The 27222-nt window shown below is 38.4% G+C and overlaps 2 protein-coding genes across 2 annotated transcripts in view; one reads left to right on the forward strand and one right to left on the reverse strand.

Annotated features, from left to right (window-relative positions):
* LOC139123341 (RYamide receptor-like) overlaps positions 1-11559 on the forward strand; it is a 32080-nt gene extending 20521 nt beyond the window's left edge. Inside the window, exon 3 of the mRNA XM_070689495.1 lies at positions 11533-11559. Coding sequence (XP_070545596.1) covers positions 11533-11559 — 27 coding nt within the window. The remainder of the gene's footprint in view (positions 1-11532) is intronic.
* Positions 11560-14361: 2802 nt separating this feature from the next.
* LOC139123342 (polycystin-1-like protein 2) overlaps positions 14362-27222 on the reverse strand; it is a 30990-nt gene continuing 18129 nt past the window's right edge. The window contains exons 7-8 of the mRNA XM_070689496.1: positions 15424-15515; positions 14362-14962 (exon numbers count right to left, since the gene is read on the reverse strand). Of these exons, the coding sequence (XP_070545597.1) occupies positions 14888-14962; positions 15424-15515 (167 nt within the window). The 3' untranslated portion in view covers positions 14362-14887. The remainder of the gene's footprint in view (positions 14963-15423; positions 15516-27222) is intronic.

Genomic DNA, 27222 nt, shown 5'->3' on the forward strand with positions numbered 1-27222 from the left:
ATTTGGTTTCACAATGTGATGCAATATTGCTGCCTGGTAGCCATTTTGTCACGATTTTTCGCATGTACAGTTTTAAAAAATAAGTTCTGTCTTCAGCTGTGGTGCACAATTTATTCGGAGTCCTTGAGCAGCAATTGAAAGGTAGGGACGCCTCCTTAAATCAAATCCAGCAAAGTGCAGTTTTGTTATCTAGTATACATAATCATGCAAAATTTAACTTTTCTACGGATTACAGTGGCTATTATCTACAGCTTTCTGGTATATAACAACCTGTAACATTTTATATAGCAAAAGTGAAGTTACGGGGTAATGTCCTTAACATGAACAATGTGATTCTATGATAAATGGTGGAGAGAGAGAGAGAGAGAGAGAGAGAGAGAGAGAGAGAGAGAGAGAGAGAGAGAGAGAGAGAGAGAACACCTTTGTTCCTTAATCTCTATTGCCACGAAGACGAGCATATAGTTTTCCTCACACTCCATCGGCCGCTCGGAAAATGATGACGTCAGTGTGAGATAATTTCAAAGTCTGTGAATCTTAAGCATTATCTTACACGAGTGTGATTGAGTAACCGACCTTCTTTTACAATTACTCGTTATTGTGTAATGTCAATGTGTAATGGGTTGAGGTGGAGTGTTTCACTTCGACATTGAAAATTCCTTGCCTCTGGCGCATGTCATACAGACCAAGACAACCCATTAAGGCGTTGGATTTCATTAAAGCTCACCGCTCTGCGTTCGCCTCGTAACACAAAAAACACATTGACGTATTAAGTACGATTACTAAAATAGAATGTTGCATTTGAAGGCCATAAGTTGAATAGAAAATAGAATTGTCCGGAAAAGAATAAAAAATGCTACTTTGCTATCAATGAGAAGGTTAGGATGAGGAACCGACAGCCTGAAAGGACAATTATTTATTTTACTCTGGCACGCAAAAAATTACATCTTGATTCAAGGGTCTATTGTGTAGTTCGAGCATTCCTTTGGCAAAAGCAATGTGCATACATGTGTGTAGTGGGGGAACGTTGACTGGTTTCATGTCGTCATGGATTTCCTTGCTTCCTCTCAATTTCCAACTCGTGATGTCGCTAAAGAGAGGGCGTTGAAAGAAGTGAGATAGACACTATGCGAACTGACGATTACACACTTTGGTTATTTGACGGTCATCGGTCACAGAGCTACCTTCAAAGCTAGAACACGAGGACGCTTCTGTATTTAGTTTTCCTTTTCCAGTGTTTAATGGAAAGATAAAATTGATTCAAGCATTGAAATCCATCGGTGCAAAATGTTATTTTAATGTCTACAACGTAAGTTAAAAGACGATAGATGTCACTTACTGAGAAACTTTATCCAAGGTGTAAGAAAAAGAGAGCGTCAGACCAAAAAACCCCAAAACTTGCTAGGGGCAACAAGAGAGTAAAAATGTTTTATCAAGGTAATCAAATTGAGTGCATTTGGCGCCGTTACTATCGGTACATTCGCATTAACGTCAACTCTCAATTTGTTTATTTATTTTCTCATTGAACTTCTTCACATGGAAGCAGGATTAGGGTCGAGCTCGAAAGAAATAACATTCTTTTATTATGTGCCAGTAATACCTTTTGCGAATCGTCCTAGTATGAGTTACTGACGGATTTTACTTTGGCGAAATTCGAACAATAGAATGATGTTAAACCTTCTGGTAACTTACAAATTTGCTGAACTTTGCTGAACTTTCAAATTTACTTATTTACTTTCAAATATTACAGAAATTAATCTAAATTTTCAATCTTGAAAGCGCAATAATGGAAGTTGCATTGTGCTACTATGTCCAATCTTATCTGTAATAAAAAAACAACAACATAATCTCAACATAGTCATGTCCTATAGTGAAAACTCAATATGGCATACACAAACAGCAGAGCACAGATAAAAACAAAAATTACCGGTACATACAGCAAAATCAAATCCGCAGAAGAAAATATACATGGGTCGCCAGTAAAGACAACTGTGAAGTAATATCATGTGCTTGGAAAATTGTAAAGTGAAGCCGAGAATAGTATCCACTGCGTATCCCATAATGTTATACATGCAATCATGTCAAGTATATCACAGGGTCTGGCGAGCAATATTCTATGAATATGATCAATAAATGTCTTGTATTAAACTTTTTTTTCATTATACAAGCCTTACCTGTGTCTAGTGTGTGCCTATTACTTTACTCTAGCTATCTGTGTATAGTATTTCAAAGAAAACAATCTATATCTGTTAATTGCCCTCCCTAATCCCCTTCATTAATTTGTTCTGCCGATCACCGACGCGGGGGCTTATCGCCCTGACCAAATACCTCATTAGCAGCTCATACGCTACTACCTTATGAGCTGCTAACGAGGTATTTGGTCAGGGCGATAAGCCTCCGCGTCGGTGATCGGCAGAACAATGAAGGGGAATAGGGAGGACAATTAATAGATATGGACTGTTTTCTTTGAAACACTATACACGGATAGCTAGGAATAGGCACACACTAGTCACAGGTAAGGCTGGTATAATGAAAAAAAAAGTTTAATGCAAGACATTTATTGATCATATTCATAACTTCTAGACGAATATTGCTCTCCAGACCCTGTGGTATCATAGTGCGTGTGAATCTGTAAAGCCATTGAATTCAGGTCAAATATAAAGTTCAATTGTTTTTTGGTCAAACATTTTCACGAGTGGATTCTCGAAATAGACGCAGAAAACAAATCGAAATGTGTATTGGGGTCAAGTGAGAGAAATGGACGGATAAATTAAGATCCGTTAATGATATGTAAAACTTATTAAGCAGTGCCCAGGCAATGCAAATACAACCATCGAGTGGAAGATACAGAATATCGTTGACTTACATCAATCAACGACTGACAGTCCCGGCAACGAATTTACTGTTTTGATCCTGACGACATACAGAAGTGTTGTCCGGCTATTGTAAAATAATGACTTGAAAAAGTATGTTAAAATGCGAGAAGACGCATTTCACAGGCTTGCAAAAGTCACCAGCAACCTCAGAACAGGTACACTAGTCTCTCGACATCGTAATTGAGTTCCACTAGTAATAACAAACTGACGCGGCAATAATGATCATGGTAGTCAATGATGGCAAAAGCAATGAGAGAATTTGCTATGCATGTACTGAGATACAGTAATACTATACATCTATTCAAACTTTTAATATGGACTTTAAATTGTTTTTTAAAAGTCCACAAATACTCCCAATCGCGATGCTATACCTGCAATCTGACACCGACTAGTTAGTGCACACGTCCAAAGAATCAGATATGCTCTAGTCGTGGTTTATTGGAGTTCTGAATCCACTTTAACTAAATTCAACTGTGATACTCTAAGCATACACGATTGAACAGCGTTCATCTTGAAGTATATCATCAGTAATCGTTATTCGCACATCATTCTACAAAGGTTCTAAACTCTAATTAATTGAATGTTATGTTTTCTCCAAAATACATCAAACCCTGTACCCGGGTTGATAAGACAACGAAGTACATCAGATTCCATGAGGCTGGAACCCGCAAAGCGCCATCCGCTCTAAAGCAATGTACTATGAGCTTGTTTTACCGTCAAAAAGAATGAAAAAATTATGAACTTCATAAACAAACGAAGTCATATATATTTTTATCATAAGCTTCTACACACTGCCTTACAGAGGAGTCTCTGACGTACAATTACGCTTAAGTTTATTGATAGTCGCGATAAAACAAGGCCATTTTCTGCAAATCATGTCTCCAGTCTGTTAAGGTGCCAGGCGCCTCGAACTTGAAAGGCTTAAACTTTTTCTCAAACTTTCCGAAAAGAAACTTAACTCACTTTCCAAATGAATGATTAAAATCAAGGTCCATAATGCAAGTTTAATATTGATACAAGATTAACTAATTACCCAAAATTTTCAGAGAGTCAGAATGGCCGCTCCCCCTTTGTTAAGGAAAATTCATTTCAACGATTTTCACAGAAATAAACCACGATAAAGATTTGAGTTACTCAATGATCTTCAAATATTATTTTAAGTGTCTAAGAGTCCGAATATTTTCCCCGAAGCACATTCTACCTAAATTAAAACAAAGTATGTTTATGACTCAGCAGGTTAAGACTGTAACAACTCTTCAGTGACAAAGATAGTGCATCATATTCCCTAAAGAAAAGAGTCGGGAGCCTGCACGCGTTGTCCATTAAAAGCGCTATACTATACCATACTGCATTAAGATGACGCCAACACTTACAAAATGCCTGGATGTGATAGTGGTATTACTCTTATCTTGGTGTTCCTTCATATATGAGTAGCAATGGCTTTGGGTTGTTTTGTATGATATCGATCTTTTGTGCAAGAGAATGTCACTTTCAATTTAGTAGTAAGATGTTCTCGGCTAATGTCCATCGGCATCTGATATTTCGCAATTTGTCTTTTTATTGAAGTCATGATTTAACAGCATTATTAAGTTCCAACACAAGCGCAATTATCTATTTTTGTATCATAAGCTTCTACATACCATGTTACAGAGAAGTCGCTCATATACAGACATATTTAAGTTCAAAGATCGCTAGGTTTGAGAAACTATTGCTTGGTGTAGCAAGACTGAAGCAAACTCCGATTATGATAGATGTCATATTTGCTTAGAAAATAATTTTATACCCGCAAACCACAATCCCATAAATGTAAAAAGCATTGCACAATACTACGTCGATAAAATATTTATAGCCAAAACAATAGCTTGATCCACGTCCGTGATAAAAAATAATCTGTCCATTTTTTTGACACTCTTGTTACTCCGTAGACGACTTGATTTTCCCTTGAACCTTGCCAACTCAGTTAACAACAATAATTCTTGGAGATATCGTTTGCGTTCTATCTTCTTGTCTGAGTGGAATATTGTTTTTTTTTCTTTCTCGGATGTACTGCACATCGATTTTGACTTAGACAAAGTAAATTAACACTTAACAGACTGGTGTTCGTCAACAGTATTTGGCTTTGAATTTCAACACACGTGACGTAGATAACTTAGAGTGTTCAGGGTATAATTTGTTGTGTAAGGCTTAATCATTATCATTTCCAGCACATAATTATCATTATATTTTACTACACTTCAGTATTTTTTTGGTTTGCAGCGATTAATACAAAATGTTAAATTTGGAAGAGGTACAGTTATATTTTGCAATCATAAGCTTATGTATACGTATGCTTTGTTACAGAAAAGTCACTCATTGGAGACATTTGCAGCTACATAAAATAGCAAGGAAGCGATATCTATACATTTGATTGGCTTAAAAGCATCACACGATGAATTGCTAAAGAGCTCGTCGAGTGTTCTTACTCAATAAATATTTAATCAAAATTTATTCCTAAGGAGAAAAATGGATATCAAACTGAGAGGATCATTGTCACAATTTCTTTCTGAAGTCAGCCAAATTTTTATTTGATCCTCCGGTACTAAATGACCCATGGTTTCATTCCAGATTCCTAAAGGGAAAATTTGAGGAAAACTTTCAGTTTTCCCACTTTCTTCAGCGATACTTTCGATTGAGTCACGAGAAAAATTAAATAACTGCTCTCTCAGTAATCAAAAACATTGTTGCAGTATATCAATATCAATTTTGCCATTTCGTTCCTTAGTGGTTGCTCGTAGAGAAGTTGTTAGACTCAGAGTAGCGTGCCTTGCCTTCATTTCACAACTGGGGTGGATTGGAATGCAGGAGGTTTACAGAAACCTTTTGGCTCAGTCATCTAGAACAGCTTTACTCAATAATCGATCAGTTAGAGTCTATGCTAGGTCACCGTCTAGGTTGTTTTCAACGTTGATTGCATGTGAAAGGGCTTCCTTTGATCTCAAATGAAACGTATTTTAGATTGCTCGACAGACACATCCGTCAACAGCAATGCGCATTACTGATCTTATTTTGAGATCAGCGCAGTCAGCAGTAATATTAGAATATGACCATCCTGACTGTATGAACATACACTTACAGAGTCACCTACAAGGTGCTGTACAGCAAGGAAATGTAATAGTTCGACAAACATGCCAATTTTTATAAGCGTTGTCCGCAAATACAGTCACTTAGTCGAGGTTCAGGAAATGCATTTTTTATATTCATTGCTTCATGAACATCAGTAGCATTTATCAAGCATATCATTCAATATAATGATAGTGTGTAAGACTGACTTCAGAATTGAAGACACTGAGCTACAACGTGCACTGATCAAAGTACACCGTGTTTAACAATTTATAGGAATTTAACTTTGCCATTAACGATGCTTTTTAGAGGCAATTGAAGATCAAATAAGTCGGTATTGTTTTTGAGATTAGTTTTTCAGGTAAGTCTACTCCCGACAACTTTACGTAGGTCGTCTAGGCTTGTCGATATTTTGTCTTTGTTTGCTTTGTTTGTTTAGTGTTTTTCCTAAGCAACATCAGCACTTCAATGCACGTCAATTGAACGTGATTAGAATCTTGATTCATGAATTGATTGGTTAATTTTTTCTGTGGAAACACATTCTAAGTTTAAATGTGTGATAACAATTTTTATTTAATGCATCCTTTACTTCTCTCCAGAATATTAGCAAAAGGCAAATGCACAAGTTTGTTCGATTGGTTCCACTGATTGAACAGCCAAATAAAGAGTACGTATGGAAGGGCGCTTGCGATCGATTTGTATATCAACGCAGAATAAAGGGTTGGTGCACAAGGCGTTTGTACTGTCTATGCGACTATGTGCACCCTCATGTACCCATAAAGGAGAAATCAATTGCCGTTTGCTTATTTGTACAAGGGGCTCCAAAAACTTTGTAAATGACACTGCAATTTAATAAACAAATTATACAATGTACATTAGCAATTCATTTTAATTGACAGCGACACGAGTCACGGTAGTTGTATTTCAAAGTTGTACTTTTTCTTTTATGCACTGTTTGACTGACAACGTTAAGGATATGGTACACTGAGGAATACCTTGACTAAATTAAACACTGGAATTACGTCATATTGAGATTTCCCATGGTAAGTTGTTACTTAGGGAGCATTAGTTTTTTTTCATGACAACTTTTCCCCACACAGACTTAGACGTGGTGGCAGTGTCCAATCTGGCTGAAATTGATCATAGCCACCACGTCTATTAAAATTCATGAGTTTACTTTTCTTGTTTACGTACATACTTATATCAGATGGAAATATGAGGATTTGCGATTACATCAGGTTGACAACCCCCTACACAAGAGCAATGAATTAAAATTACTCTTTACAAAGCATGCGGACAAATTTGTTGGTTCCACACATGTCACTTACTCTTTACAAAGCATGGCAAATTAGTTGGTTCCACACATGTAATACAAATACAACACTAACGTTCATTGGAAAGGGACAATTTGAAGCCGCCTATTAAAGCTCGTGCCCGTGTGCAGTGATATGTTCGTCGGTAACGCTGTGAATAAAACATGCACACAGGCCCACACAACATCGTAAGCTTACTATCGTGGTATTTGTACGTGCGTGGTACGTCCGTGATCGTATTTGAGTGCATAAGTTACCGCAGGCTACCACTACCAGTAACTCGCGGTTGCTGGAAAAGCCGAGGGTAGCCTAAACTGAATTGTAATAAAGGGAAAGCGGCTGCACACATTACCTACACTATTTTTTCGTTCTCTGTGTTTGTGTTTGATTTTGTGTGTTTGGCTATTGGTGTAGATATAAGCCATGGCGAGACGTAGCCGTAATCTGGCTGTCGAATGACAGGGTGATCCTTTGACGCTACGTTTCGAAACCAGTGTGTGGTTTCTTCCTCAGTCGCTTTTCTTTCGAGATTGCTCTCCTTAGATTTATGTTTCACTGTTCCGTTTAATTATTGTCAGTGTTTTGTTCGTCTAGCAAGGAGGCTAGAATACTTATGTTTGGGTCCGTTTGTTTTGTTGCATTTTGTTCGGTCGTTTCTCTAAGATTGTGTACTTGTGCATTTATGAGTGTGTCGCCAATGTTTGGATTTCTTTTGTAAGCGATGATCGGTTTCATCGTTAATAAATTATTTAGTGTTTGGTCTTTTTCTATTTCTTCCCAGTTTTTCAGGAGTGCTTGTTTGATGTCTTTTGTTTTGATGTGTGGACTATATTTGGTAGCAAATATCAATTTATTTGTGTTGTTGTTGTTGTGCGTTTGTTTGTGATTTAAATGTGTTCTTCGTATAGCGTAATTTGTTTCCGCATTGATGTTTGATATTTCTTGTTGTGGATATTCTCGCAGTAATAGCTTTTCATTAAACGTTTTGACTTTGTTGTTGAAGTCTTCTTCATTGTTACATGTCCTCATGTACCTTAATGTTTCGCCTTTGATTAGGCCCTTGAAGGTTGATTTTGGATGACATGATTTTCTATATAGGAACTGGAATGTATCTGTTGGTTTTGTGTGTGTTCTGGTGTCTAGTATGTTTTTCTTGTTGTATCGTTGACCTTTGTAAACGACTAGGTCAAGATATGTTATTTCGTGTGAGGAACTTTCATATGAAAATTTGAAAGTGGGATGCATTTTGTTGATTAGTGTAATGAATTCGTGGAGTTCGTGTTCAGTTCCAAGGAAGATTAGGAATGTAATAAAGGGAAAGCGGCTGCACACATCACCTACACTATTTTTTCGTTCTCTGTGTTTGTGTTTGATTTTGTGTGTTTGGCTATTGGTGTTTGTGTTTGATTTTGTGTGTTTGGCTATTCACTGCACCCTTTGTCCACCAGTAACAGTCATCGAAGGCCTCAACTTTTTCACCTACTGAGAACGCGTAATGAGCCATGTTTTCTGTGTTTTCCGGTGTTTGGCTTAATTGCTAATGGAACTTTTAATTTTAATTGTTTTCCAAGTCAACTATCCAAGCAATTTAAGAGGGGTGATCAAAAGGCCAGAACAGCCAATTTTGACCAACCAGGTTCAAGAACCCGGGAAAGGTGTTAAAAGTGTGCGATAGATGTGTTTACGACATAAACATTACGAACAGTAGGATTAAGATAGGTATGAATAATCCAAACTGCCCAGTTTCTGTGTGGGGAAAAGTTGGAATGTTACAAGAGGGGGGGGGGAGGGCGGTGGAAATCAGGGGGTTGACTTTTACGAAACCGTTTTTGGGGGAGGTCAAATTTTACAATCAATGATTGGAAGGGGGTTTAATTTTTCAAAGGTTTGTATTCAGTTGTGGAAAATCTTTGACTTTGGAATTTCAACGAAATGTTGCTTGGTCCTCCGTATATAAGCCATGAGTAGTCTATGAGAAGCTATGGATAATTTCTTTTAAATACAAAACTAGCTGTGTATTTATGTACTCTTGATTATTGATATTAGTGTACTTGATTAGACTAGGACGATTACAAGTTCATGTGTGTGCAAGAAATTTGATTTTCAATTTCACCAAAAATGTTGATTCTCTATACACAGTGGTATGTGAGGAAACTTTGAATATTTTTTTTACAATACAAAACTAGCTATTAAAATCAGTGCTTTAAAAAAGTTTGACGATTGATATAAATGTACGTGACAAGAATATTATATTTGAAAGAGCAGATCTGAAAAACCAATAAGATATTGTAATTTTACCCAGTGATTACTTATAAAGTTCAAAAAGGATTCTTTGAAAGTCCAAAGGTCAAATGGGAAATTATAATTCAATTAAATTATTATTGATACGGACTGTGACATCGGGGGGAGGGTCGCTGATTTTTTGCATGAAAATTCAAGGGTTGGGTAACTCTTTTCCTTGTAAACACTTTTGAAGGGCCTAATTTTTCAGCCCAGGGCAATAGGGGGGTCAAATTTAAAAATTTGATTTGGAGGGGGGTCGCTTTTTACATTTCATTTGTCGCTCAAATTCCCCCCCCCACCCGTAAAAAACTAATGCTCCCTTAGCAGGAAAACGTGTCGCGCTACGGGATGGTCATTTATCATTGGCTGCGCTGTGTTCAAGAAAGCGATCACTGATTCCCATTGCTGCTCAGTCAGCTATTTAACTGCCATATAATCTGTGTTGAAGAATGTACGCGATATATATCCAAACATAGAATAAAAGGCTAGAATATGTTTGTACTGTCTATGCAACTATATGCACCCCACTTTTGCAAAGAGGAACCACCGATCGCTGTTTGCTTATGTGTACCATAGACCCTCGAGAAATCTCGAGGGTCCATGTTTGTACGAGTGACTGGGAAAACTTTAGAAATTGATGTCGTAATGCAACAAACAAACTGTACAATGAATGCCTCGTACTCACTGCTATAAACTATCTCACGGCCCCTCGAAAACAACACGAACTTAGACCATGTAAGCGTATTCAGTTGACTATAGTCAAGCTAAGCTTACCGAGCCGGCTCAGCAAAGATTCGCTAAGTGTTGCCCCGGCTGGCTGCCAGCCAAGCTTTCTTGGAAGACCGTTGAGGGCGCGCCATCACATGGTAGAAAATCAGAGCTGCGTATTTGTGAGAGCGTCTAATGAAGCCTTTGCGATATTTCTAAACTTTCACGCGTTTGAGTGCTATTCATCGTGTAACATTTGTACTCGCGTACTCGCTTGCCTGTCGATATAAGATATAAAGTGGACATAAACAACTAACAGGATCAGCAAAACACAAGCAAATATTAACGCTTCATCATTTCTTCAGCTGAGTTTAATGCAATTCGCTGCTAATCTGAAACTGAAAGATTCAAGACAGTAATAGATTTGATGATGGTAAATATGAAAAAAATATTCAGCGGCCTATTGCTATATTTAACTGTTTCAAACGGGCAATAAAACCCAAGAGATCAACAATATCATTTAACGAATAATTGAAATGACGGGTGTCACAGTTCACTTCGTTCTAAGCGTTTTTCTTTCTCTTGTTCACCTTGTCTAGCACGAGCACTTCACTTTATGGTGTCAGGCCATGATTCTGACATCCCTCTGTTCAGTGTGAGCTTATTCAAAGGTAAGCATGTACTGTGATTTTTCAAGTTATCCATGAAAAGACAGAGACACAATGACCCCACATAGAACGTAGCATCTTAACGATATTCAAAACTGACCGGAAACTACGAAGACAATCGTCATCAGAAATATGCGTCGAAATTGGGATCAAAACTGTTTGTGAAAGATTGAAACTCAAAGATTCGGTATCTGATAATAGTGAGATGAGGGTGTTGGGGGGCAAGGAATCTTTCATATCAACTATAACTTTATGGAGGAACGGGAGAAAAGGTCATCGCTGCGACAGAGAAACTCAAGTAAAGAACAGGTGACTGTCATTTTATAACTGACAACTTTGCTGATACACAACTACAACGAGAACGCCATCCCACCATACCAGACCCATACCAACCCCATCCCCATCACATCATAAACAAAATTACCAAAGACTTGGTCAGCTTGAACATCCCGAGAACAGTGAACAGTTTAAGCAGTCTGAGAATTAATAAAAATGGTAGGGGTGAATTTTTCAAATATTGCTGTGTATGCTGGTCTGTATACGTAGTTTCTTCCTAAACCTCTTTCTCTTGGCTCTTCTCATCATCAGTTTGTCGCCCCTCAGGCGAGGGAATGAGGGTTACATTTGTACTTATAGACATATTGCTTCTTGCTGTGACTGTCGATGACTTTTGCCCTCCCCCCAATAATGATGGGCATTCTAAACATCCGTCACTTAAATGCTTGTCATTAAATAAATTTAATTAACCTAGTGAAATGGATGCAGGAAAATGGCATCTAGTAGTGCTTGAGGTGACTATTAAGTACAGGAAAACAGGATAAACACTCCTCAGAAACAACCAACCAACCAATAGAATTGCCTAGGCACACACTGAAAACTGATAATGTTTGTAGACGCTGACTTAGGGGTCAAAGAGCAGTTTAATTATGAATGAACATCAATTTTCAAAGTGCGAATCATATCTCTCTAAAACATAAACGTATTTATGCATTTAATATATTCAGTGACTTTGCCTTATGCTTCTGCCAAGTGCAGTCTTCAACAACGATCTTTATAACGATGACACTTGTGAATGAATGAATGAATGACATAATATATGAGTTAAATAATGAATGAATCAATCAATCAATAAATCTACAGCTCCGAATTAATGTTTGCAAGAGTAATTTGTAAATGGAAACTACTACAGCAGTGGTGCAGTAGTCACATCTTGTACGACTAATTTAAAATTATATCTCAGCAAGTAATTCAGTGCATAATTGTAACAACAGCCTTTTGTTGTCATTCGATGTAAAGTGAAATATTAAGTACATAAAATTCTTATAATTGCACTAATATCTACCTATTGAGAAACCAATAATGTCACCACAGTAAGAGCGCTTGTTCTTTCACCTTCAAATCCCAGACAATGATCTTTTCAAGGCTGTTACCCCTTTTTCAGAATCGTTTAATAGCAAAAGATATCAACTTGAAAACATTCACAAAAGTAACAAGTATACATGTTTTTTGGTTTCCCAGTACACAAACGTAGTGACAAAAATCCTAATGATAGCATTCTGTGGTGCTTAATATATATTCAATAATAATCAAACGTGATGATTTTCATCATCCGACCGTAACCTGATTCAAAAAAGAGTCCTATCCGTAAAATGTCCCAAGCACTGTAAATTCCTAAAATACTTAAAGTAATTCCAAACAATATGTCAACGCTTAACAAGAATTAACAAATTGTTAATTTTTGTTAAGCACTGATATAGGAATAAAGTATTTTAAGTATTTTTGGGAATCCATAATCATTGATAAAGTGAGATTCAAATTTTAATAGCATATGTTTTTAAAAATTGTAAAGTGCATACATTACTGTAATGAATAAACATTATGCACGACAAAAAAAGCTTAAAAGTAAAGCTACCTATCAGATGCTAAATCTTTACACATTGTAAAAATGACTTTAAATTTTGAAATTATTTATTTCGATTCATGCATAAACAGATTAGTAGAATTTGGTGTAGCAGTAGCAGCTGTTTGACAGTAAGCGGGTGGTTTAATTTATTTACACTTTAATGTATCATGATAACATAATGTTCACGTTCCTGGTACGCTGGGTTCGCACGAGAACACCAGTGTGCATTGGCATGTTCTCAAACACTTTACCGTTGTTGCGAGAGCGAAATGTATATTTCCGTTCGATAAATGTTCATTGTCCTCTGAGTCTCCGCGCTCAAGCAGCGTGTATTATTTGACCAATGGGCGGCCATATCATTTCAAAATGAAGTGGTGTGTGCACTTCCCAGTCAGTGACAACCATATATGAAGATTAACTAAAGTATGATGCAATATATAATAGTAAGTGTTACAAAACAATAAAATTAATTTGATTAAATCCCACTCATTAAGTTTGACTAAATAGCGAACACAACAGAGTTTTTAACGAGTTTAATACAAAAATGTTGAAAGCAATCATTCAGCCCGAATCATCTTTAAAATAACATAGGCTCATCGGTGTTTACTACTCGTAGAGACATTACCACCAGTATGTCCGCTTAGAGCTTTGAGACTTTGTTTATTAAATTCGCATATCAATAATCTCATTTGCATGTGGTCTGGTTCACTGGTTCACAATATGCAGTATTAATCCGATATGTTACGAATTTGATGGCTTTATAAGTAAATATTGATAAAATTTAGTATCAGACGTACCCAACACAGAATTCAGCAATACGTTATGTACTAATGCGTGGTCCGTAAATTTTGTGGAATCGTGAATTTAAAGGTAAAATACGTCTTTCTGACCAGCTTTCTAAGATTTTATAATGAACTCATTATTATGCTACAGCATGGATGTAAAAATAGAAGGGTACTGGACAGCCCTATAATCCCTTTCACACCTATTGTTATATCTTTGTCTACGTTGGTCTTTGAAGCTGTGGCATGGTTGTCGCGATCGGAACGGCTGAGACACAACCACCCACTTCACTCATAATATCGTGTACATTAAATTATTGTTGCCAAATTTGAAGCGACTTGGATAAAGTCCTCTGATTGTAAAATTACTCTCACTTACAAAGAATCTGACCACAGAGTCTGGTTTTTTCTTAATTTGGAGGTTCAAGGTATGAACTCTTAAAAAAAGTTTGTCCTAAGTACTGGTTCGCCAGGACGTTGAAGTTATCGTATTCTAAAGTTGGGCTATATTTGCGGTACGCCGATAGTTCGTCCCGATAGGATTGCGTGCAAATGCGTTCGTCGTTCATGCCATGGTTCACCCGTTTGAAGTCACGTTTCCAGACGTTCAAAGACACTGCTGATAGAACTGTTACGCCAAAACTAAAGTCGTATATAAAGACTTTCGTGTCTGGTCATGTTTGGCGATCTGAGTACCTGGCCGAAAATTACCTGGTGATTTTTTCGCCGAAGTTCATTGCGTCGCGTCACCATTCTGCTCGGGTTGAGGTATTATTCAAGAAGGGGAAAGGTTATTACACATGCGCAGTTCTTGTTCTACTGTGTTTACGTGAGACAGAAGGTGAGCCAGGAGCTATGTAGTGGATTGTTTCCTCCTCGATGAGCCACATATTAAGGTCGTAGTATTGCGACAACAACATTACTGGCACGAAAGACGCTATTTTTATGCTGTCTGTGGTAATGCACAGAAAGACTCGACGTTTACCGACGACAACCCGAAGGCACGCTATGAATAAAATAACACGCTAATCCCGTTACGGGATTACGAGATAACGAATTGGCGGCAACTATCCCTTGAACAAAGGATCAAAGGAGTGTCCTGTATCCTTCTATTTTTAACATCCATGGCTACAGTTACAGAATCCTGACGACAGATTCAAGGAGCTTTACGAACGAAGTAGTGGTGACCTGTTGTCAATGATTAACGTTAGCGTTGGCCGTTCAGTACATAGACATGGATGTACCGGTCTACACGTTGTTAGTTGGTGATCGTGAACGTACTCAGATGATTGCACAGGCACACGGTATGGGTGATGTTTGAGTCCTTTGACACCTAACCATTGAAAAGACATAATTCCTATCACAGTTCTTATCAACCAACAAGGAGAATTTAATCGTTTCTGTCTTTGTTGCAATTTACGGTTATCATTTTTCATGTTTTACGCCCTTAAGGTAGAAAGCGCCTCTTGAAAGCACGTAAGAAAAAGTTCTGGTTTTCAAAGTAACATATCTTAAAAAATCGAAAGTTCTCCTTTCTATAGAGCACAAACGAAGAATAGCGGCCATTTCAAATAACAATATTGGCACATATGAGGCGATTTGTTTTTCTGACCAAAAAATTTGTTCTGGACTGTTAAAAAGTATTGCAATTCCTGGAGCAAAGTAAGAATCAACTTGAAAACTTATTTCTTGATGTAGTACTACCACAAGACCCATCTCATTCAATGTGAACGGCCATTCAGCATTAATGTACCTAGTTGTATTACAATACACAGTAGCGAATTTATTAATTACCTGGCAACCTTCATCATCCCATATACCAATATCTTCCTTCAAAAAAGCACATCGGGCTTGTTTGACACTCATTAGGAACTTGATATCAACATCTAAAGAATACAGAACGGAAAAGTTCTATTGAAAAAAGAGTGAGTATGTAAGTCATAATTCGCTTGGAATTACACCCATGTGTCATTACTAAGTCCGTCCTAGAATAAACGTTGTAGTATATCGGTCATTCCAGTGCGCAATTCCGATTGGATGAGAGCATATCGTGGTAAAAACTGTTACCCATGCAAAAATAGGTCCCTCAATTAGCGTGGAAACTTAATAGGGAGACGTATACCATTTTGATAGCAAAACCAAATTGGCTATATCACTGAACAAATGATAAACAAATGCATGGCGAACATTACAAAAGTAACATTTTGGAGTAATATTTCATCAGTACCTTATTAAGACCTCATTGAGCCACTTCACTTAATCAGCGGCACCACTTTTTGTCATCTGCATTACTTCGACTGCCTTTGTTCAGTACGAGCACAGGCGGCCCAAAAACTATTACTGAGTTTTTCTCACCGTTTTCTCTATGATTTTCTCTCCTTTTCATCATGCTTTGACTGATCGGAGTAAATAAAATAAATGGTTATATAGCCTTACCTAGCCTCTGTGACTCTTCATTTACTTTACACCCCATGACAAGGACGTATATCTCTCATATACACATGTTGTAATTCATGGAAAATATATTGTTCATGGTTCCAAGAGTCAAAGGAGATAGTGAAATATAGTCACTTTGGAACGGTCTTTTTGAAACAGTTGCGACGTTTCGATCCGACTACAACGGAGCTTGATCACGCAATGATGTTATTCAGCGTTAATATGTCTCTGTAACTGGCGGACCAGTGGCGTTGCAGTGCTCCCCAATTCCAGTAGTCTTTTCCCTGTTGGTGTGTTCTTTAAAGCAGGCACACCATGGACGTTTTTGCGATAACACTAACCAAGGTGCCAGTTGCTGAGATCATCGCTGGTACAGAGTCAGCATGTAGTAAACTCTCAGAAACCAAAGCGGCTGAGTTAAGAGGTGAAGTGGTACGAGTTGTAAAGCGGGCTAAAATACCCAAATCTAACATCACGAAAGAAGAGCGTCAAGCCTTGCAAACCTTACGTAAAGACGAGTCCATCATTGTACTACCAGCTGACAAAGGCAGGGCAACAGTGTTAATGAACATAGCTGACTATAAAAGAAAAATCAATACACTATTGTCTGATAATAACACCTATAAGACACTGAAGAAAGACCCCACTTCCAAATACAAGACCGGATTAGTAAACATCTTGAGAGACATAAGGAAAGAAGGAAACATTAGCGACAAACTTTACTGGCAATTGTATCCCGGTTCTGAAGAAGCACCCAAACTATACGGAACACCAAAAATACACAAACAAAATGCACCACTCCGACCCATTGTGTCCACCTGTGGCAGCATTACCTACAACGTTGCCCGCCACCTAGCCAAAATCCTTACACCACTTGTCGGCAACACAGTACACAGTGTTAAAAATAGTAAAGAACTGGTGGACAAACTACAAGATCTACGAATTTCACCCGGTCAAAAACTGGTTTCTTATGATGTCACGGCCTTGTTCACTAGTGTCCCAGTCGAACAAGCACTAGAAGTTACTAAAAACAAGAAGGAGGCAGACAACGCCCTCGCCGACAGATCAGAACTCACCGTAGAACAAATAATCAAGCTATTGGAGTTCTGTCTGAAAACCACGTATTTTGTGTACGATGGGACATTCTACCAACAAACCCATGGAGCTGCCATGGGGTCACCTGTGTCGCCTATTGTAGCGAATTTATATATGGAGTATTTTGAAGACCGTGCTATCTCTACAGCTCCCTACCCTCCATCATTGTGGCTGCGATACGTGGACGACACATTTGTTAACACAGAAGAAACAGCTGTAGACTTACTGACACAACATATAAACATCATAGATCCACATATTCAATTCACCATAGAGCCGGAATCAGACCACAAACTTCCTTTCCTCGACCTCTGTATTAATGTAAATGATGACACTTCCACCAAAATTACGATATACAGAAAATCAACCCACATCGACCAATATTTGAACTTTCAGTCCCATCATCCCCTGATCCACAAGAGATCTGTGGTCTGCACGCTGACCAACCGCGCACTCCAGTACGTCATTACATCTGACGATAAAAGAGCTGAACTGCAACATATCCATGACGCTCTGAGAGCCAATGGTTACGAGGAGCGGACACTTGACATACCTACTAATGAGAACAGAACTCCAGCTAAGAATTCAAATATAAACCGTGATGGCAATCCAGCTACCCGCATCTCAGTTGGCCTACCATACCTAAGTGGGTTATCGGAACAGCTGTTCAGAGTATTCCAGTCATATGGCGTTAACTTGTACCACCAACCTAGCAATACCATGCGCAGTATCCTGGTGCATCCCAAAGACAAAACACTGAAGGAAAAACTATGTGGTACAATATACCACATCACTTGTGACCAGGACAGTAGTCACACATACATTGGAGAGTCAAAACGTCCATTGTGTGTCCGCTTTAAAGAACACACCAACAGGGAAAAGACTACTGGAATTGGGGAGCACTGCAACGCCACTGGTCATAGCGTTTCCTGGCATAATACCGAGGTCCTAGCCAGGGAACAGGACTGGTTGAAAGGTAAAGTAAAAGAAGCCATCTACATAAAACAACGGAGGCCAATCATGAATAGAGACCAAGGATATCAATTACCATCAATTTACGTACATATTATTCCGCCAGTTACAGAGACATATTAACGCTGAATAACATCATTGCGTGATCAAGCTCCGTTGTAGTCGGATCGAAACGTCGCAACTGTTTCAAAAAGACCGTTCCAAAGTGACTATATTTCACTATCTCCTATGTTGTAATTAGTTAGTCAACACAACTAATTATGCAAATCCGTGGACTTATCAGGGGTTTTAGGGGTTGGTCAACATCGCGAAAGATAGGAAAGGTTACTTTTTCATTAAAATCTCTATCTTTGCAATGTTGACCAACCCGTGATAAGCCCACGGATTAGCATAATTAGTTGTGTGACTAAATTACAAGATGTGTATATGAGAGATAAACGTCCTTGCAATGGGGTGTAAAATAAACAAGCGACCTAGCGGCCGATATAGCTCCGCTGTGTTTATGTAGAGAATAACTATTTTTGACACATGTTGATGAAGAAGGTGGAAATCTTTGATAACTCAATGCAGTGGCCAGAAAAAAGTGGCTAAAATAAGCTGCAAAAATACAAAATTGAAGATTTCATCATACTTTGAATATATCACATCCGATCATCCCTAAGAACATGTCAACCAAAGCTATCTGATGAGTAGTTTTTTGAGAATAAAATATTCTGACCAAAAATGGCAACAATTGCCCCCAAAAATAAAAATTGCAGATTTCATCATAATTTCAAAATATCACACTTAGTTCATATATAGAAACCTGTATACAAAATTTCAAAGCTGTTAGACCAGTACTTTTTGAGAAACGCATTTTTTGACCAAAAATGGGAAAAATTGCCCCCAAAATTCAAAATTGCAGATGTCATCATTATTTCAATAAATCTCATTTAGTTCATCTATGGAAACCTGTATACCAAATTTCAAAGCTATCAGATAAGTAGTTTTGGAAATACACATTTTTTGACCAAAAATGGCAAAAAATTGCCCAAAAAATACAAAATTACAGATTTCATCAGAAATTCAATATATATTACTAAGCTTATCTGTAGAAACCTGTAAACCAAATTTCAAAGCTATCAGACCAGTACTTTATGAGAAACACATTTTTTGACCAAAAATGGCAAAAATTGCCCCAAAATTACAAAATTGCAGATTTCATCATTATTTCCATAAATATCGTTTAGTTCATCTGTAGAAACCTCTATACCAAATTTCAAAGCTATCAGATGAGTAGTTTTGGAAATACACATTTTTTGACCCAAAATGGCAAAAATTGCCCCAAAAATACAAAAATACAGATTTCATCAGAAATTCAATGTATATTACTTAGTTCATCTATAGAAACCTGTATACCAAATTTCAAAACTATCAGACCAGTACTTTTTGAGAAATACATTTTTTGACCAAAAATGGCAAAAATTGCCTTAAAAATGCAAATTTGCATATTTCTGCACAATTTGAAGAAATCTGAAAAAGATTATCCCTAGGGACATATGTACCAAATATAAAAGCTATCTGACCAGTAGTTTTGAAGAAGAAGATTTTTAAAGATTTTTTTACCAAAAATGAAAAAAATTGCCTTAAAAATACAAATATGCAAATTTCACTACCATTTGAACAAATCTGATTTAAGTCACCCTAAGCAAACTGCATATCAAATTTCAAAGCAATCAGACGAGCGGTTTCAGAGAAGAAGATTTTTTTACCAAAAACACCAAAAAATGCCCCAAAAATACAAATATGCAAATTTCACCATGCTTTGAACAAACTGAAGTGAGGTCATCCCAAGTGAACTGCATATAAAATTTCAAAGCAATTGGACTCGTGGTTTCAGAGGAGAAGGCAATTGTTGACGGACGACAGACGACGACGGACGACGGACGCCGGACGCCGGACGACGACGGATAATCAACCTATTTGATAAGCTCCGCGTCGCTGACAGCGGAGCTAATAAAGAGACAAGAGGCTATAGGTTAGGCTATATATGGGGGGTTTACACGTGTGAGTTAAGTCCGGAGTTGACACCGGAATAAATTTAAACCTGTGTCAGTAGGACGTGTGAACAGACAACACCGAACTAACAAAGAACTAAATTAATTCGGTGTCAGAGGGCTGGTCCAGGTTCGGTGCTCCGTACAAAACAATGGCCAATTTACACGTGTGACCAGAACACTGAACTAAACGCCGAACTATATCCTGTCTTCGATTCAGTCATTACCACAATGGACGGTGTTCAAGTAAGAAGCTCTCGCGATCGCGGCAACAATTGGTCACAGGAAGAGATCAGGCTATTAATTGCAATCTGGAGAGACGAAAACGTCATCCGTATGATGGACGGCACGTCGAGGGATCGGCAAGTGTATGAAGACGTCGCTACCAAGGCCAGGGAGAAGGGACTCCAGAGGACAGCGGAACAATGCTACAAAAAAAATCAAACGGTTGCGAGCTCAGTTCAAGTCCGTGTCCGACAACAACCGTCGTGGTGGCAGAGCTAGAAAAACGATGCCATTTTACTGTCATAACGTAAAGGAAAGAAGCGGGATCTGACTACGAGTGTTGATGTATAACTTGAACTTCTTTATTGAATACGGAACCATGACTACGCCTGACGACGCAGTCAACGATACATGAACCTGCCAGTGTGTCAGTCGGACCAAGTTAGTTTGTCCTCTGTTGAGTCTTGGTCACTCCACAGAGGAGTGACCGTGGTCCAAGATCTCCGTAGTTCTCCTCTGAGTTAGTGTGTCTATTTATACAATATCTTGGCTATGTCGGATGCCGACGCCATAAAGAATATAATAAGAAAATGCTTTGATTTACCGACATTAGAAAGGATTACAAAAGTAGAAATTATCACTTGCCCGTGCGTGGCTTGCTACAATTCTTTTGTTTCAAAACCACGCCATGAATAAATTAAAATGATAACAACGGCTCAATATTACGATTGGTTGAAACACATCAGAACATGGGGGTGGTCACGCGGGAGAGGTTTTGAGCGGGGGAATATAATGGGGGAATTTCACTCACTTGGTAGGGCTAACTCGCTTGGCTAAGACTGGGCTGGGAGGTACCTTTACAGAATCGTGCTGACATCCGAATAGACCGACACGAACACTGGAAATTTATGATGCAAAATGAAATGTGAAAAATTTAATAAAATAAGCTAACTCGAGCACTTACGTAAACTACTGCCTAAAATTGCCTAGTTAACAAGATAGTGCGGGGGTAGCGGAAAGCAAGATGTCAGGAGGAGAATCCTGACGACCTGAAGACCACGCAGAACAAGACAACTGCTGGACGCTCCTCTCCTCCATGATTTAGACATCTTGCTTTCCGCTACCCCCGCACTATCTTGTTAACTAGGCAATTTTAGGCAGTAGTTTACGTAAGTGCTCGAGTTAGCTTATTTTATTAAATTTTTCACATTTCATTTTGCATCATAAATTTCCAGTGTTCGTGTCGGTCTATTCGGATGTCAGCACGATTCTGTAAAGGTACCTCCCAGCCCAGTCTTAGCCAAGCGAGTTAGCCCTACCAAGTGAGTGAAATTCCCCCATTATATTCCCCCGCTCAAAACCTCTCCCATTCCACTGCCTTCAAAAATTCAAATACCTCTTGGCATGTCTTCTACATGTCGGAAAATCTTAGATACGGGATGTACTATTCGTTTATTAATCGGGAATAAACCCGTTTTTGTCGAGATTCCACTCTTCAACACTCTCGACCCTTCGATTGCGGATCTTTTGACTTAAAACATGACGTTGGCACTTTCTGTATATTCGCTTTCAAAGATCTTTTTACTTAAAGAACCATGTCACTCTCTGTATTCGATTTTAAAGACATTTTTTTTTACGAACAATTTACAATGTATTCTCAATGTATATACTTCTACTAATGTAATTTCTGTCTTCTCAAAGCTACACGAGAAGAGGATTTCTATCATTTTTTAGTACAGGCAACAAAAAAAAAAAAAAATAGCTAGCACCAGTCCAGTGATACAATCGATCCGCGACCACGCACGAGACGACTCCAGAAACCACCATCTCTGTATCCTGGACTGCACTTCATGTATAGTTAGATTTGTTGCCTTGACATGTAAACTTACAGATTTTTTTTCTCGAGCACTTACTTCTTTCATGGAGTGAGGTCACTCCATTAGCTGAGGAACGCCCATGTTATGATATCAATCTGACGTTGCATAAGGGCTGTGGGTATTTCAAAATTCAAGCTAAATTCTAACTTCCACATACATAAGATTCCCCATGACGGTGATAAACTATGCTGACGCCACAGCCCACACCAATTAAGTATTCATAACATGACTGGCGCAAACGTGCGGGTGTAAACAATAGGTTAAAATAAGAATAAAAGGGACTAAAAAGTTACGTTTGAGAGGATCGACGGAGGAGCATCGACGGAGGAGCATCGACGGAGGAGCATCGACGCAGGAGGAGAATCCTGACGACCTGAAGACCACGCAGAACAAGACAACTGCTGGACGCTCCTCTCCTCCATGATTTAGACATCTTGCTTTCCGCTACCCCCGCACTATCTTGTTAACTAGGCAATTTTAGGCAGTAGTTTACGTAAGTGCTCGAGTTAGCTTATTTTATTAAATTTTTCACATTTCATTTTGCATCATAAATTTCCAGTGTTCGTGTCGGTCTATTCGGATGTCAGCACGATTCTGTAAAGGTACCTCCCAGCCCAGTCTTAGCCAAGCGAGTTAGCCCTACCAAGTGAGTGAAATTCCCCCATTATATTCCCCCGCTCAAAACCTCTCCCGCGTGACAAATTAACCAACCTCGGTAACTCTACAAACCAACCAGTTTTGACAGAACAACGACCAATTGAAACGAACTATACAAGCGCCAGAAAAAGAACCTGAACTCAAGATACCTCAAGAAGTTTAAGATTACCTTACGGACAAAAACGTAAAGACATTTTCTTTGTGCGCTAAGAACAAATAACCATGAGAATAAAATAACTGACTAAAGAAACAAGGACTCAAAATGAACGAACAAAAAATACAAAAACATTTACTTTACTGTTTTTTTTTTAAAAGAACGTACTTTACAAAACGTTTTTACCTGCATTTTCTTATAACTGTGACTTTTCTTAAGTGTTTTTATCACCTGTTGAGTGACACATTGACATTTGCTGTGATTTTATTGTGCGAGATCTCGTAGTGTGTGGGGTAACGGCCGGCTCCATCATACTGCCTGATGTCACACCCTCAGAAGCAAAATTCTTTGTTTCACGATTCAGTATGCTATTGCAATGTGAATTTTATCTACATCATGTAGTATTGTATATTTTTTCTTTCACTTTTAGTTACCGTTGTGTATTTTTTTTAATGTTGCATGTCAATGTTAACTCGTGCCTTTAGTTATGCAAATTACCCTTTGTATGAAATTCCATCGTTTTACTTTCGCTGAATGCCCGGATTCTCCACCATATCAAATCGTAAAAGATGTTCTTGGTGTTCGGAATCACGATTAAGGGGAACTTCATACCACAGTACGCGTAGATGGAGTAAATACATAGATCAGGTGACACAGGAATTAACGTTGCGCTCGAAACTTTATTTCCCCAGGTCAGCCTGATGGCTGCCTGGGGCAACTCTTAGCTCCGAGAGCCTGGAGATATGCTCACTCCAAGGCCCCCAAAGTCCGACTCCCAAAGTTACAATACTTTGTCGACAAGAAAACTTGCCAACGCTTGTTTCACAATGATTAATACATAGTATGCATGAGACATGTCACAACACCATCGTTTTAAATCCAAGCTGTGAAAATATGAAAAGCGATACTTAACAGCTACAGTTCTGATAAAAGTTCGACTACATTGTCTTTCTATTGTCCAACCTTGCGTGAGACATTTCATGCATAATCATAGGAATTCACGAGACATGCGGGTGCCTGGAATGGCGTTGCCATTGAATTTGAACACAGGAGAGACTTGCAAATGTAAATTTGCCGCCAATTTTGAAGAATTACACCTCCGGCAAATCGTGGAAATTCAAGCCCAAGTGGCGAAATGTTGAAATTTGGCGAATTACTAGAATGAAGATTTACAGTAACCGGTACAAATTATAGAAACATGACATCGTTCTTTCTCCCACAAAGGCTTGCCCTCAAGCCTTATAAAAGGTGTCTCAAATATGGATAGAATACAAAAATATTACATTTACACAAAATACACAAGGAAAGTACAGAATTTCAGAAGAACATAAAGTGGAAAGTACAATTTTTTGTTTGTAATTAGAAACATGACATCATTATTCGAAAATAATCATAATCTTCCAAATTGGCGCACAGAATAGTAATATTTCACGCTCAAAATATATTAGCGTTCTTGGACGCGAGTGATCAAGCTGACGTTTCTTTGTTTGGACTCTAACAATGCTGGCGCCACGAAATACCAGCACAGTATCGACGACATGATCTCACTCATTTACACATTTACAAGAATTACCCAGTAACATATTTTCTCATGGAGGTATTCTGCGTACTACCCCCATGTTCTGATGTGTTTCAACCAATCGTAATATTGAGCCGTTGTTATCATTTTAATTTATTCATGGCGTGGTTTTGAAACAAAAGAATTGTAGCAAGCCACGCACGGGCAAGTGATAATTTCTACTTTTGTAATCCTTTCTAATGTCGGTAAATCAAAGCATTTTCTTATTATATTCTTTATGGCGTCGGCATCCGACATAGCCAAGATATTGTATAAATAGACACACTAACTCAGAGGACTTAACTTGGACCACGGTCACTCTCTAGTGGAGTGACCGACACGAGGATCGATAACCACGGTCACTCTCTTGTGGAGTGACCGAGACAGGACATTCACAGTTATGGTTCCGTATTCAATAAATAAGTTCCAGTTGTACATCGGCACTCGTCGTCAGATCCCGCTTCTTTTCCTTTATGTTATGACATGGTGGAGATACCAAACCCGGTGCGAAGACTGAGTTTGGGTCGTCAGTCACCTCTCGTCGCCAAGCGAGAAGCTCTACGATCAATTCCCCGAAGCACGAAAGTCACCATTGCCAAGCCGACCACTTTGCCGACAAGCGAGTCCCCCGTGTGAGTAAATCCTCTACGATCCGCTCTCAAGACACAATCAACTTGAAGATTCACATCGAACAATTCCCCGATGAAGGACGTCTTGAAGACGAGGAACTCTTCCTGTGACGAGGAAACGGGCCACCCATAATCAACGATCAACAACAACCATGCAGTAATTCTATGATGCGATCAGTAAGTTTAAAATTTAGAATGATAGGTTTGTTTAAATGATTGTATTTTCGATTAATGTGAGGACTAGAATATGCTCTCTGATTTCTTTTTAATTTTTAAAAGGGCTCGTTAATCGCATATCTACGACAAAGTAACACAAAGCAAATCTTCGAGCCTACTACACACGCGGGATGGAATACTGAAATATTATAAAGCAAATACAAGCGGGTTGGGAAATAAGAAAATTTTTGAGTACGATTCTTGGCTTTCAATTTTTCGATTATATTGCCATTTCGAAACTTGCGTTTGTATGTAATCACTGTGAGAAAATTTTCAAACGACGAGATCGCTGACTAGAATTACTGAAAGGAAATTAACCAACCTCGGTAACTCTACAAACCAACCAGTTTTGACAGAACAACGACCAATTGAAACGAACTATACAAGCGCCAGAAAAAGAACCTGAACTCAAGATACCTCAAGAAGTTTAAGATTACCTTACGGACAAAAACGTAAAGACATTTTCTTTGTGCGCTAAGAACAAATAACCATGAGAATAAAATAACTGACTAAAGAAACAAGGACTCAAAATGAACGAACAAAAAATACAAAAACATTTACTTTACTGTTTTTTTTTAAAAGAACGTACTTTACAAAACGTTTTTACCTGCATTTTTCTTATAACTGTGACTTTTCTTAAGTGTTTTTATCACCTGTTGAGTGACACATTGACATTTGCTGTGATTTTATTGTGCGAGATCTCGTAGTGTGTGGGGTAACGGCCGGCTCCATCATACTGCCTGATGTCACACCCTCAGAAGCAAAATTCTTTGTTTCACGATTCAGTATGCTATTGCAATGTGAATTTTATCTACATCATGTAGTATTGTATATTTTTTCTTTCACTTTTAGTTACCGTTGTGTATTTTTTTTAATGTTGCATGTCAATGTTAACTCGTGCCTTTAGTTATGCAAATTACCCTTTGTATGAAATTCCATCGTTCTACTTTCGCTGAATGCCCGGATTCTCCACCATGTCATAACGTAAAGGAAAGAAGCGGGATCTGACTACGAGTGTTGATGTATAACTTGAACTTCTTTATTGAATACGGAACCATGACTACGCCTGACGACGCAGTCAACGATACATGAACCTGCCAGAGTGTCAGTCGGACCAAGTTAGTTTGTCCTCTGTTGAGTCTTGGTCACTCCACAGAGGAGTGACCGTGGTCCAAGATCTCCGTAGTTTCTGAGTGAATGTCCTGTCTCGGTCACTCCACAAGAGAGTGTCCGTGGTTATCGGTCCTTGCTTTCTGCCTTTTTTTCTCTGAGTTATTGTGTCTATTTATACAGTATCTTGGCTATGTCGGATGCCGACGCCATAAAGAATATAATAAGAAAATGCTTTGATTTACCGACATTGGAAAAGATTACAAAAGTAGAAATTATCACTTGCCCGTGCGTGGCTTGCTACAATTCTTTTGTTTCAAACCCACGCTATGAATAAATGAAAATGATAACAACGGCTCAATATTACGATTGGTTTAAACACAATAGAACATGGGGGTAGTACGCAGAATACCTCCATGAGAAATATAAGTTACTGGGTAATTCTTGTAAATGTGTAAATGAGTGAGATCATGTCGTCGATACTGTGCTGGTATTTCGTGGCGCCAGCATTGTTAGAGTCCAAACAAAGAAACGTCAGCTTGATCACTCGCGTCCCAGAACGCTAATGTATTTTGAGCGTGAAATATTACTATTCTGTGCGCCAATTTGGAAGATTATGACATGGGCC

Source organism: Ptychodera flava, chromosome 22 (genome assembly GCF_041260155.1).
Source record: "Ptychodera flava strain L36383 chromosome 22, AS_Pfla_20210202, whole genome shotgun sequence".
NCBI lineage: Eukaryota > Metazoa > Hemichordata > Enteropneusta > Ptychoderidae > Ptychodera > Ptychodera flava.